Below are 14,419 nucleotides of genomic sequence, written 5' to 3'. Positions count from 1 at the left end.
AAACAACAAAAAACAAACCAACCCAAAAACTCCAAAATATCCGAAACACAAGATAGTATTTGATAGGATTTTTAAGTCAAATGTGGGACTGATTGAAGATTAAATTTAATCTTTCCAGATGTGCTAGGAAAGGGGAAATTATGCTGAGGATTAATTCATGTGCTTAGTTACATAGGTGAAATGCATGCCTGCCTGTTTGTTTTAAATACTACCTGCATTTATATAATGATGCAGTGTGATATTGTGTTCAAGGATATGCCTCTAATAGGGCTTAGAATCAGGGGAAGAGGTAAGTGGAAGCCTGTTATATCAGCTCTTTAAAACTGGGCAAAACAACAAAAAATATTTTGTCAGTATTGTTCCGTTTATATTTGTAAATGCCATGAACATAACTTCTGTTGTAAAACCACAGTCAAGAACAATGTTTTGGCAATGTAATAAGATAGACAGGGCTTTTCAGTTTTTGAGAAAATGCTTAGAAGTTTTGAGTTGCTAGATTCAGACAGGTTATTATGAAGTACGAGAGCATACCATGCTACAGTTCAGTAGTGTATTGATCTGAATTATGTACTCACAGATTGAAAACTGGTTTCTATATATTGAATAGAGTTATTTTAAAATGAAAGGGAGAAGGAGATATAATAACTGTAGCTAGCTTTCTCTTATTAATTAATTGCTTAGGACTAAAATGTAGCTTGTGGTACATTCAGGGCTGGGGGAATAGTACAAGAGAGATGTTTTATTGTATCATAGTCACTGCTGAAAATGTTCACTGTTCGTCATTGAATATAAGATGTTAGCATAAAAGTAATCAGTAATGCAGGAGGGAACCTAATTTTGAAGTATGTGGCCTAAAATTAAGTAATTAAAAAATTAGTCTGAGTTAGAGATGTTTCTGAGCTGTATCCCTGCTGCCTTTTCTGGGAAATATGGGTCATCAGCAAAGAACTCTCAAAGTCAGTCTGCTACTACCAGCTGGCAAGGGAACCCTGAAAATGTGCCCAGTTTTTTAGTGAGTGAATAAATTAAACAGTGATAATATAAGTTTCTAGCCCTTGTATTTGTGGAGAGAGCCATCAAAGCATGACCTGCATGATGACCATTTACTTAGTGCCTCTGCTACAGCTGCTTGCCCTCTTAAAGGCTTTGCTAGTCAAAAGCTGACTAAACTTAAGGGGTTTCTGCTATTATTGGGAGTCATTTTCAGCTTTACTTTGCTGCTCCTTTGGGACAAATATGACAAGGATTCAAAAATAATAGAGGATAAAATCATGACAAAGGCAGCAGGGAAGGGAAGTGAGCTTAACAAAATGCTATACAAGTGTAAGCATATATAGGAAATGGGTGGCTGGTGTTTCAGGTGACAGAGGGGCTTCTAGGCTGCTACCACCTCTTTGGGGTTTTTAACCTGACAGAAGCATGTTAAAAGAGGGAGCCTTGGAGCCTTTTGCACTCTAGAACTAGTCAGACCCTCTGGTCAGCACAAGTGGGTTCAGCTCTTGAGTTTTCTGGGCTCCATATTGTTATATAATTATTTTTTCTTGGGTGTTTGGGTTTTGGGGGTTTTTTTCATTTGTTTGGAGTTTTTTAGTTTTGGTTGTTTTTTTTTTTTCCCACAGCCATAATTTTATTTTCTTATTAAAAAAAAATTCATCAAAATAATGCACTTGTTTTAACTTTGATAGAGTTAATTTTCCTCATAGCAGCCAATAAGGGCTGTGTTTGTAATTGTGCTGGAAACAGTCATGATGATATACAGGGATGTTTTTGTTACTGCTGAGCGGTGCTTGCACAGAGTCAAGGCTTCTCACCCCACCACACCAGCAAGGATGCTGGCGTGGGCAAGAGGTTGGGAGGGGACATAGCTGGGACCCCCAGTGACCAAAGGCACATTCCATACCATATGGCATCATGCTCAGCATATGAAGCTGGAGGAAGAAGAAGAAAGTGGGAGGACGTTTGTAGTGAATGGCTTTTGTCTTCCCAAGTCACCATTACGCTTGATAGATCCATGCTTTCTTGAGGATGGCTGAATTAATTCCTTGTTTTGCTTGCTTGTGTTTGTGTGTGGCTTTTGCTTTACCTGTAAACTGTCTTTATCCCAACCCACGAGTTTTATCACTTTTACTCTTCCAATTCTCTCCCCACTGCACCCCGGGGGAGTGAATGAGCAGCTGAGTCACTGACTGGGGTTAAACCACAAAAGATAAGTTCTCTGTACTGACATTGCAGCATCAGGCAGATGGTTTGGAACTTTTATAGAAGGATGAATCTTACAGGCCCAAGTTAACATCTGATGCCATGACCAATTTCACAAATGAATTGCATGCCATGTGCTTGAAAAGTGAAGCATTTCAGTGAAAGAGAAACAAAATTCACCAAACACTTTGGAGTTCAACATTACTAACAATCATTAACTGTAAAAGCGGGGAAGTATTTTCCATAAGAGCGAGAACTTGAACTATGCCCGTTTCCCTGCATCCTCCATGGCCTGCACATGCAAATCTGGAGATCTGCTTTTCCGGCCATGTTAACCTTCCTCCACCCTATAGGTGTAGTGCCCCTGGGGACAGTGAGGGGCAGGGAACCTCTGCCAGGCACTCCAGCTCTGGGCCATTCCTGTGCCTGCATCTTGGGATAATGATGCTCCCCCTGCCTCAGGTGCTCAAGAGATTAGCACATGAAGTGTCTTGTTTAAAGCAAAGTGTTATGCTTTAAAAGTGTTATGCTGGAGTTTGTGTTTTGCAGAGGCCCGAGTTGTCTGACCTTAAGTGTGAGAGCTAAAATCACATCTTGACATACACATAAAAACTCAACTTGGGGGAAGGGGTAAACAAGCCAACCCTGTACAGTTGCTTTGTATTTAGTATAAGGTATAAATATTTTTCTTCAAAATTCAAGATTCTTTTTGGGTTTTAACTGTTATTTTCTCCCTAATGGTGGTGATTTTGATCGAGGAAATGATGGTCATAACATATCTTGGAGAATTATTCTGAGTTTCCAAATGATTCAGAATGAAAAGTATTACCTTACTATCAGTATGCTGTTGTGAAGAGAAAAATAATTTCTCAGTAATGCCTAGAAAATTCTTTTATGAAAAATAGATCTGGAATAATAAGAATTTACAGAATCTAACCAAATCAGGTTTTACAGTGTGGCTGGCACGGGATTTACCAGGAGCAGGAGGTTAACAAGTACATAAAAATTGCCTCAGTGGCCCAGTCTTAGTCTGTATATGGAACATGTACAGACCTCATTATTACTGTATTTGAATAAAGGTAATAAATCTCATACCTTTCAATCATGGACATTATAAGTTTGATGCTACTGATTCTTCTTAGATTGAATGTAAACATCCAGTTTTAATGATTTAAAAAAAAGAAAAAAGCAGTCTGCTAACAAATGTAGGGCTTGTGCCCCTCTTGCTTGCAGCTGGATTACATCTGGAGTGGCACAGCATTAATTAGAGCTGCTGTTGGCATCTTCCAGGGGACTTCTTAGGGTGGGAAAATATGCTCCAGCTCAGCTGCCCTCAGTGCACCTGGGCTGGCTGAAGTAAGAGGCAATGGGCTTGCTTGCATGTTGAGGAAGGATTATCTTGTGTTTAACACGCAGACACCTAAGAGAGGAGAGATTTCTATTCTAAAATAGAAGAGCACCTTGGGGTGTATGTCATGTCGATTTCTATATATTCCCTGGATTTGCTGGAAGGAATACACATGGGGGCTCTTTGCCAATATGTAGTTTTACACATCTCCCAGTGAACTCAGATTCATGCAGCAACTGGGGACTTCAGAGAGAGTTGTGAGATTTTCTGGGGGATTTGGATTGGATTAGATTTCTCAAGTCATATGGGGGTCTTGCTAGGACATGTTATAAAGATGGATTATAAATTGTAGTTTGGGAAAATGGTGTTGAATCTACTACCTCCCACCCTTCTCTCTTTTTGGAAGTGTGTGTCTTGAAGATGTTTTTCAGTGGAGTTTGTGGACAGATTGGGTGGGCTGTAACAACCCAAAATGTTTCCCATGTGTGGAAAAGGGCTGGACAAGGTGTGTCTTGGAATCCTCCAGCAAATTCCTCATATAAACGGACACTGTTGCATGAGCGAGGAAGTTACAGGTCCTGAAGGGCTTAAAAACATTTACAGCCTGCAAAGGAATGAGCAACAGTGATTGTGGCAGTGTAAAAACATTGCAAGCCCACAGGTTGGATGATGGGTTTTCCGTGAGGGTGTGCTCATGTCTGTACGAGCAAGACACAGACTTGTCCTGAGAGTGCTTCAGGCCTCCCAGGAACTGGAGTCCTCAAAGCCAGCTGTTCATGTCAAAGTGGCGTAACCATCGCTCTATTTATAAAACCCAGCAAGCACTGACCAAATTGTAAATTTTCTTTCATTTACTCAGCCAGACTTTTTCTTCTCTTTCGTTAACTTTTGGGTTACTACCACATTAGCTGCTATTGCTTGACATCAAATTTAGTAGCATGATTTGTATTTTTAAGTACTTCATGTTGTTATGATGTCTCTCTTTCTATCCTCTCCTTTTCTCATAGAAAAAACAGCAGAGAAGTTTAAGGAATTCTCTCAGAATTACACAATTTTTTTTTCTGAGAAAGTATGTATTATTTTTAGTACCATTTAAACTTTTTTTTTCCCCTCCTTTTCCTATGTTTTGAGACACATATTGCTGTTCTGTTGCCCTTTCCCAGCTGCCTGGAGTATTTTTAAAAAAATAGTTCAAGAGGGCATTGCAGACTTGTTAAATCTGAATTTTGGCAGAAAATTTTAAACTTTTGCTATAGCACTTCAAAGTTAGGAAGAACTAGAGTTTGAAAATTGATGCAGATATAAGATGGCATATTTAATGACAGATGTATCTATAGAAACCTGTTAAGATGCAGATTATCCCCCTGAGGAGGGGAGATCAAAACTGCCAATCTATAAAATATACTTGTTAGGGGAAGGCATGGAATCTATCTCTGTGAGCACTTTGATTGCAGGGGACAGTGTAGCAGCATGTGGCATCATAACCTAAGAGCAGACAAATCAGCTTGATGACTTTCAAAGCCAAGAATACTGCTGGAGGCAAGGGTACTCCAGTCTAGAAGAAATTAAAACATATAGAGACTGTTATTAATTCCAGATCTATTTTTGTGTAGTCAAATCTGTATGCAAATCCTTAGCATCTCATTTTGGCAGATTAATCTAAAAGTGAAGAGCGATATGTGAAGGGAATGTAATGACAAAACACCAGAGAGGAGCAATATTGCAGGGGAAAAGATGTAAGCTGTGTACTTGATGTGAGGGGCTCTTTGTGAAGAGAAGCAAATAATTTTGCTTATTTTATTATTTTATGAGGAAGCAACACCCTTCTTTCTCTTCTTCCTTCACATCTTTCGCCCCAAATTAAGCTGTCCTTTTGGAATGGAAATACATGACCCAGCATTGTGTTTCTGATGTGTCTCCTGTAGTTTAACGTTCAGGAGGTAATCATCCAAATAACTATGATTTTTATTTTTCAACATGCTAATCTGACATCTCATTTTAAACATTGTGCTGGGAGTGAAAATAACTGTATGTAAAAGAAAATCAAATTACAAAACAGATATTAGAAAAGATGGGTTTGTGCGTGTGGCTGATGGCCACTAGGACTGTGGAGGCTGCACAACAGTGTAGAGACAAATAACAGATTGTGAGATTAGACACAGGAACAGTCATTGGTTTCCAATGCCTGTTCTTGTCTGCGCACTTCACAGGTTCTGTGTTGAGCAGGGTGCAGCACAGTGTGATGGAAATGGTTTGGAAAGACTGCATCTCATCCTAGCTCTCTCTGAACCTGTAAGTGTCTCTGAGCTGGGAGTTGGTGCCATTGTCCATATGTCAGGCCCAGCACAGGTTGGTGCTTGCTGAGATGCACCCAAGTAACAGCGTTATTTCTCCCTGCTGCTGCAGCTGAAGAGGACTCTAAAATAGATACATCCATAGTTTCTGCTATCCATTGATCAAATTCTCAGCCTCACTAAAGTTATTTGGAGTAATCAGAGGGTAATTCTGTGTTAGCAAGTAGCTCAACCCAGTAGGAGCAGATCAGCACTAAACTTTGTTTCCGAGTTCTCTATATTTACTCCATGTACATGTTCACGTCTTTTGCTTTGGACTAGATTTGTTCTGGTCCTTTGGCCCAAATGTTCCCAGTACTAAGATGGAACAAAGCTATTCAAAAGACCAGTTACTATTTCACACTCTTATGCCACCACTAAGAAGTGGAGCACAGCTGGTGCAAATCTGGTACAGAGCTTCTGGTTTGACTTCAATGCACACCTGTCCGAACATACAGCCTATAATGACATGTGAGAGGTGGGGGAGTTGCTTCAAAATCACGATATGACTGAACCAAAATGCTGCCCTAGCTGCAGCTGGACACTGGCAAAATGAGGATTCCCCAGCATGGAGCTTGGAGATAAAAGAAAAAAAAAACCAGCAGCCTTAGTATGAGTAGCTATAGCTCATCCAGCAGGAATGAGTAGTAGGAATTTTAGTAGCTGCATAATAGCTTATTGTATGATTAGTGTTGTAGGTGTCAGTCATCTTACTGGTATAATGTTAAGTATAGGTGGTAGAGGTTAGACAAGATGGAGTTCTTGTCATACCTCTAAAAGGGGGACTGTTGTCTATGGATTTTTTTTATTTTTAGCTTTTTGTAGATTTTAGAAGTAGCTGTAGTTAGTTCACCCTTTAGCACAGTAGTTTACACATTTACCCATCTCTATTACCCCATTTCATATCTAACTATCTAAATTCCTGTAGCTTGTTTAGACTTCCCTCAAGGTAGGCCTTCTTTCTGTTTAAGAACATTTGCACCCTGGCTTGAACAAGATACATCATAGTCAAAGCATCCTTCAAAACCCAGAGCTTTGGAGGAGCTCCAAGGACTGGATGTGCTGTGACGAAGAGGAAGATGAGGAAGAGGGGGTCCCAGAACCCCCTAACTCAATTGCCAAAGAGGCGTGCCGAGGGCAGAACTGGGAGGAACTGGGGGGCAGATAAATCTGGGATTGGTTGGGATAATACCTTAAATTGTGGAACTCCCTGGACATGATGCGCATCGTGTGTATTTCCCTGGGCCTAAGAGCCTAATTAAAGGACCTGCTCGTCTTATCTTATATACTAAATTGGCCTGGAGTATTTTTCTCTGGGATCTTTTGAGGCATCAGTTTGGCCATAGCTCAACCAGCAAGAATAAAAATCACTGTGCTGCTGACCTGGCTGAAACAGAAGAGAAGCATCAACAAATGCAATGACAGATGAAATTCGTTCTTCTCATTGCTGTGGATTTTGTCCACTATTGGCATGTGCCATTAAAACTCTAAATGTTTGTCTGTCAGTATGAGTCACACTGGTGTGTGGCCAGTGGCATGCCCTAGTTCTGCCCAGACCTCTTGGTAGGATGAAGGTGAGGTGCAACTTGCAGGTGTTACGTCTGGCCCCATCTTCCCATGGGCCCAGGGTGGTGAGAGAGGGGGACTGGGACCTGTGGCAGTGCTGCAGTGACACAGTTTTCCCAGGAGGTTTAAGCACACTCAGGAACATGTTTGCACAGGTAAGATTTCAGACTTGACACTGAAGTTTTCCATGTTTACTCAATGAGATTTGCCTTTTAAAAATAATGGAGAACAGGATGATTGGGCATTAAACATCTGTTTACTGTGTTGAGGTAAATGGTTTGCAGCATCTACTTGGGTCAGACTCCACTCTGAACTTTTCTGAGGTGCTTTATACTTTGCTTTCTGACTGTTATTGGAAAGTAAGTGGTAGACCAGTTTCTGTCACTATGGAGGAACCTTCCAACCTAAGTCTACAACTAAACCAGGACATACTCTCTCTACAAACTAAATATAGGATTTCTTTCAAATATGTAGGTGAGCCCAGTTGCACACATTTCCTCCATTCTGTCCAGCTGGCAGTGGTATCCCACATCATGCTCCTGGTTAGGCAGAGCTTCTCTCTGACCTCTTTCTTCTCTTTGATGCAAGCCCACCTCCTCCTTTTTAAACTGTCACACTCTGCACACTCCTTGGAATAGGGATGGGTTTTATCTTAGTGTCTTGACTAAGGCTGAATGCACAGTCATTTAAAAACAGATCAGTTTTTATCTCATTTTTAGCCCATAGAATTAGCTTTACAAAGGAAGTGTGTGTAGGGTGTTAATTGTTGCTATTCTGTGTTTCTGTATGTTTGACAAACAGGGCCACTTATTACCTTGTAACCAGATTAAAAAGTGCAGTGGAATGTTAGCAGAAGTTGTGGTACTTATGTCAGCAAATGAACTCTAGAATTGGTTGTTTTGCTGTACCTGATCTCGGTCCTGGTTTTGCTTATATGAAAAAATATAACTTGTATAAACTCTTTCATAGGAGGAGTAACAAATACTGCGCAGTATCAAAACAGGCTCATGGTCTATGATCCTAAGCAGGTGGGTATCCGTGTTGTATGTTTTTTCTGAAATGTTTTGCTTTAAACAGGTCTCCTGGCAAATACATGCAGTGATTTGTAAGGCTAAAAGCGCTGACCATTTGAATTAGTGGTATTTAAATTCACTGGGTACTGATGTGTGAATTTAACAGAGTAATGGAGACCCTGATGACTTATTGTGTTTTTTAAGCCTGTAGGCATTAGAACCATCTTAGATTAAACACAGAAATGTGCTTTAAATCCCCTGTATTTGTCACTATTTATTTTGCTTGTTCATTTTTTTTTGTAGTCCAGCAGCCATGGGCAGCATATACTCAAAGTCAGTGTCCCAAAACCGCTCCGTGTCATTGGCATTTCTGCTTTGAATTGCATATATGAGCCTTTTTGTTTCCTGTGTATTTTGAGAACTGTACTACCTGGCTGTGACTTACTCTACTGCCTGCAAGGGTGCCTATCATTTCATTACCCAAGCACCTAAAATATCTTTTAGGGATTATTTCATACATTATGTATGTGTTTTGATTAGGTTAGCATGGCTCAGTAACCATTTCAGAGGGTTAGGGCATGGTTATGCCCTCTTGCTTGTATTAGGAATTAAAAGTCCTAAGCTTGCAATCAGAGTTGCATAGCCTGATTTACACCCATGTAGAAGATTTTGACTTTGCTGATTGTAGGATAGGGGCTTTGATTGCTGTATTTGGAACCAAATTGTGCCAGGAGATGCTTCTATGTGGTTCCCACTGACTTTTTAAAGCATAGTATGACTTTTTAAAGCATAGCCTGAAGCAGAAAGCAGGCGATGGCACACGTGCCTCTTTCTTTTTGAGGTGCAGTTTTATGCATCAGTTATATAAATGCTGATTGTCCTAAATCCAAGTACAGCAATCTTGTTTTGCTTATGAGGGGGACACATACTTAGATACTGTGTCTCTATTGTGTATCTGACACTTAGATTCTTTACTTGCTGATGTGAAAGTTGCACCCCAAAATACCGGTGGCAGGGCTACTTCAGCGTGCTGTGTTGACAGTGAGAAAACCGGCCTGGCATGTAAAGAGTTACAGAGGAATTGTGTGCCTGCATTCTTCAAATGAGGTCCGCTTCATGTTTGTACACACAAGCTCTTTTTAAAAATTCAGCTGGCATATTGTTTACGGTGGGTACTGGAAACCATCACATCTGCTTGCATCTCGCACAGAATCTCAATAACTCTATCATTCAGCACCAGCGTTTGCTTCTGCGCGAGGCCTTTGTGGCGAGTCGATAATGCCTGCCATCTGCCACAGAGCACACAGCTACCTGCCAACAAGCCGGCTGGGGTGACCTCTGCTTCCCCACCACTGATTAGTATTCACACATCGGCTTATTAGAAATGACCCCACCAGGCCCCTCTGTTTCTTTGCCTTTGCAGTGCTTTGCGGCTCACCTGGCAGGCACTGCAGTGGAGGAAGCTAAAGATATAATCAGGGGATGCAGGCAGGCTTTCCAAAGCAGATGGTGTCTATAGTCTGGTGTTAAGAGACTGGACTACTAATGCAATCATTAATGCCTAATATTCAACTACTACTACACATCGAAATGTGTAGCTATATATTGTGGAGGTTAAAAGGCAGAAGTTTTAGAGGCTCTTGAGTTACCACAAGTGGTAGCACATGTATCACAAAGAATTTCCTCACAGATTTTAACTTCCTCCACTTAAATTAATCTCATCTGTTGCCAGGTTGTTTGATTCGGTAAACGTAGCAGGAGCAATTTTTTTCTTAGGTTTAAATACTGTGCTTTAATCCCTTATCTTCCATGTCTTCTCGCCTCTCCCCATAACAGGTAGAATTTTTGAATATTATTAATGAGTAAGAAAAATATGCAAAAGGATGTTACTTCGTAAGTTTCCAGAAATAAAGGGTTAACATTAAACCAAATACATTAATCATTTGAGAAGATTCTTTAGGAAATTATTTTTCCTTGTTGCTTCATTCTCCAAGGATAAGATCAAATAAGCTTCTGAATAAAGAAACGTAGAAGAATCTCTTGTCTCATAACAGAGCTCATTGGTACAGATAATTGTAGCGCTGTATACAAAGCAGGCATCTAATAGTCTGGCTTAAGTAGCACTTGCTACTGAGTTATAAAGGAAAAAAAAAATACTTTTGAAACCTGATGATCTAGACAGAAATAATACAGAGCAAGAAATACTATTAAATTAATGAATTTAAATGTGAGAACTGTAAACCACATGTTGAAAGTCCAGTACATCTAGTCAGTGTTATAACCAGCACACATGTCTAACATGTGAACAACACAAATACATGCACTTGTGATTCCTGACCAAGGGTAAGAAGAACATCAGTAATGTGCTACTGTTTATTATACTACTAATACAAGTGTGTCTTTGAGCAGTGCTGAGACAAGTTCTCTCTTTCTCTTTCCAGAATAAGTGGTTAAGCCGTAGCCCAATGTTGCAGAGGAGAGTGTATCACTCCATGGCAGCTGTCCAAAGGAAACTTTATGTGTTAGGTGGGAATGATCTTGACTACAACAATGATCGGATCCTGGTCCGGCACATAGACTCCTACAGCATAGATGCCGACCAGTGGACACGTTGCAACTTCAACATGTTGACAGGTGAGTATTGCACACCAAAAGGGGAACTTGCTACTATTGAAGAGAAACATCAGTTCTTGTCTCTTTAGACACCTTTAGAATTTGGAACTACATGACTTTGCTACAATTGCTTCTGATTTATGGACCATCGTCAGCCAACAAGACATTTTCGATTACAGTTCTGGCACTGAGTGGTCTACAAAACCTTTGTGTCAGCACTTTGTACACTAAATTTTTAAGAAAGTGCACATAAATTTAATTTAATGAAGCAGTAAAAAATAATTTTTCATAATATTACCACTACTGTTTTTTGATTCTCCAGAAGCTTGCCTGCAGTCATAGATTTAGCTCCCTGAATGTACAAGAGACTGATGCATCTCTACCATAATAACATAATTTTGTAGTACTTTCTGCTGGAGTTATAGAGCAAAGATTTCACTCAAATTCATTAACCCTCCCTTACTTCTAAACAGTATCTTCTTAATCAAATACCCAAAAGGAGGTGTCCTTGTTTGAATTCTGTCATCAGGAATGAGTCAGTTAGCTGGAGTATCTGTTAAGTTCCTCTTGACTTTCACCAGGAAGAACTGCTACAGTCAGAACTTGCAAAGCACTGCAACTCACTGTTCATGCCATCCAGTCCACCAAAGTTCACCTCCACCTGATACAATTCCCAGATGTACTACCCCCTTGAATCCCTGGGAGAGATATAGAGACATAAAATGGTTTGGGTTGGAAGGGACCTTAAAGATCGTCTATTTCCAACTCCCCTGCCATGGGCAGGGACACCACCCACTAGACCAGGTTGCTCAGACCCCATCCAACCTGGCCTTGAACACTGCCAGGGATTGGGCATCCACAGCTTCTCTGTGCATCCTATTCCAGTGCCTCACCATCCTCACAGTAAAGATTTTTTTCCTAATATCTAATCTCAACCTACTCTCAGTTTGAATCTATTCCTCTTGTCCTGTCACTACATGCCCTTGTAAAAAGCCCTCTCCAGCTTTCTTGTAGGCTCCCATCAGGTACTGGAAGGCCACAAATAGGTCACCCTGAAGCCTTCTCTTTTCCAGGCTGAGCAGCCTTACCTTGTAGGAGAGGTACTCCATCCCTCTGATCATCTTTATGGCCATCTCTGGACTCACTCCAACAGTGAGTTGTCCTTCCTGTGCTGAGGTCCTCAGAGCTGGATGCAGCACTCCAGGTGGAGTCTAACCAGAGTGGAGTAAAGGAGCAGAATCACCTCCCTCGACCTGCTGGCCAGGCTACAAGACAGGCACGTGACACGTTCTTAGAGTAGCACCAACAGTAGCTTTGCACAAAAGGTTGGATTTCCAGGATAGCACAGCATTAATGTTGTGGCCATTCTCTTGTGCAGCAAACTTGAAGCTCAACTAGTAACTACTGGCTGCCAAAAAGTTTCAGCTCAGACTGCTAGAGGAGTCCTACAACTGAGCCTACCTCACTTTTCAACCTTTTTTATTTGGCATTGCAATAATTTCTGAGATCTACCACTGAAAAGGATACAAAGGCTGTAGGAGCCTAACGTAGAAGCTCAAGGTAACTAGAAACGCTGTGTCAGAGATGAATGTCTGACAAATAAAGCAGTCACCTTAAGCCATTTTCTGCCTGGTGGGTTTAAAACTGCTCTAGTGGCAACTTTGTTCTTTTAAGATATTGCACAGGGTTTCTTAATTTCTGAGATCTGGAAAAGGGTTGCTCGGTTTCCAAGTCAGGCCATTATAGAGTTCTTGATGAACACTGAGAGGCACAGATTAAAAAGGAGTTACACATTGTCAAACAGGACCAGTTTTTCATCTCTCTTTTGCTCACTAGTTAATTATTTTATTATCTGGAGGAACTGACAGCCTTTGAGAAGGATGTCATCTGATTTGCAAGTGCAAAACCCTGGCACCACAGGCACCCTCATTCTGAAGCTGACCCCTGTCCTACTACAGATAGCTGCCTCTCCTTAGCCTGCAAGGTTGTTTCAACAACCTACACCTTGAGAAGGCATCTAAGCCTTTCTTTCTGTCTGTGCAACTGGCAGTAAATGTGCCTGTTGCACTGTGTAGTGCAGATTTTTCTAAGGCTGTATTTATCCTTCAAAACTCCCAAACTTGTTCAGGAGACTGTTGCTATGGGGATGAACTTGTGCAGCAGCTTCTGCCATTTTCACCGTACTTGTATCTGGAGGAATGGTGGGGGTGAACAGGTGTGGGCAGCACATGAGGGGCCCTCGTCACTCTCAGCCTCTGTGTCTGTTTGGATGTTCATGTCTGAACATGAACAGGTAGAGGCAGGTAGAGGCCGTGAAGCACGTGTATGCAAACCAGTGCCATTGAGAAAAGAGTAGATGGTCCCTGCACTGCCACATTATTGCTCATCTGGGACATCTCTGGGCAGCACTGTATGGGACTCCTGTGTAGAGCAAGGAACAGCCCTCACACTTCACCTTCCTCCAACATGTTGTGAATTTTGAAACAGTCAAGTTACTGCCAAGTGCATTTGCATCCTATTACAGAACTCCAACATTTGGTGTTCAAAGGGTTAATCAAACACTGAAAGTGGTTTCTATTTCCTTCCTTGCTTTAGGTCAAAATGAATCTGGAGTTGCTGTCCACAATGGTAGAATATATTTAGTTGGTGGCTATTCAATTTGGACAAATGAGCCTTTGGCATGTATCCAGGTGAGTGATTTATGCTTCTTTTAAAGTCTTTTCCAATAATGTCACAAGGATAAGTTTTGCACAGAGGTTATTAAAAAAGGAAAATATATGTGAAGTGGAGAGATTAAGGATATTTCTTATGCAGCCACTGAACCTGCATAAACACGGAGAGGAAATACTGTGGACATTAAAAATACTTCCAGATGAGCCAAAGATGCAATTCCTCTGAGATATTCCAGTAAACCAGGGTTGAGTTGTCTTTCCTTTGGTAAGGTTTGGATAAAATAACATGTATATAGTCACAGGTTACACAATCAGGTTCAAAAGAAAAAGGGTTGCAGAAATGGATGACATGGCATGGGCTGAGAATTTTTCAGCCCTTCTTGTGATTTATTTTTTTTTCTTTCCAAGTCGTGTTTCTAAAGGGCAGCCAGAGTTAATGAGTTGTTCATTGACCACGTTCAGTCAGCCTGCAACCTGCCCTAGGACTGACTGCTTTAAAGCTCAGTGGAAGGTTTTTGATCCCTGCTGTAGGCAACAGGTTGTCCAACAAACTCTTCTGTTCTCTCATCTTGTATAAGAGCAGCTCACCTACAGATCCATGGCTTTCTGGTATTCCTGTACAGAAGTTAGGAATTCTTATCTTTCTGCATGTTCCTGAGTGAAGCAGTTCTGCAT

General features: G+C 41.0%; 1 protein-coding gene across 7 annotated transcripts in view; it reads left to right on the top strand.

Moving 5' to 3' along the window:
* Positions 1-14,419, top strand: part of KLHL32 (kelch like family member 32) — a 125,533-nt gene that overhangs the window by 108,615 nt on the left and 2,499 nt on the right. For 6 of the 7 annotated variants that reach the window (XM_032683614.1, XM_032683616.1, XM_032683615.1 and 3 more), the window contains 3 exons: positions 8,416-8,474; positions 10,901-11,093; positions 13,668-13,762. In XM_032683614.1, coding sequence (XP_032539505.1) covers positions 8,416-8,474; positions 10,901-11,093; positions 13,668-13,762 — 347 coding nt within the window. Of the gene's footprint in view, positions 1-8,415; positions 8,475-10,900; positions 11,094-13,667; positions 13,763-14,419 lie in introns of those variants that run through there. The other variant, XR_004356221.1, reaches the window with a different exon arrangement.

Source organism: Chiroxiphia lanceolata, chromosome 3, assembly GCF_009829145.1.
Source record: "Chiroxiphia lanceolata isolate bChiLan1 chromosome 3, bChiLan1.pri, whole genome shotgun sequence".
Lineage (NCBI taxonomy): Eukaryota > Metazoa > Chordata > Aves > Passeriformes > Pipridae > Chiroxiphia > Chiroxiphia lanceolata.
This window is presented reverse-complemented; position numbering and strand designations above follow the sequence as displayed.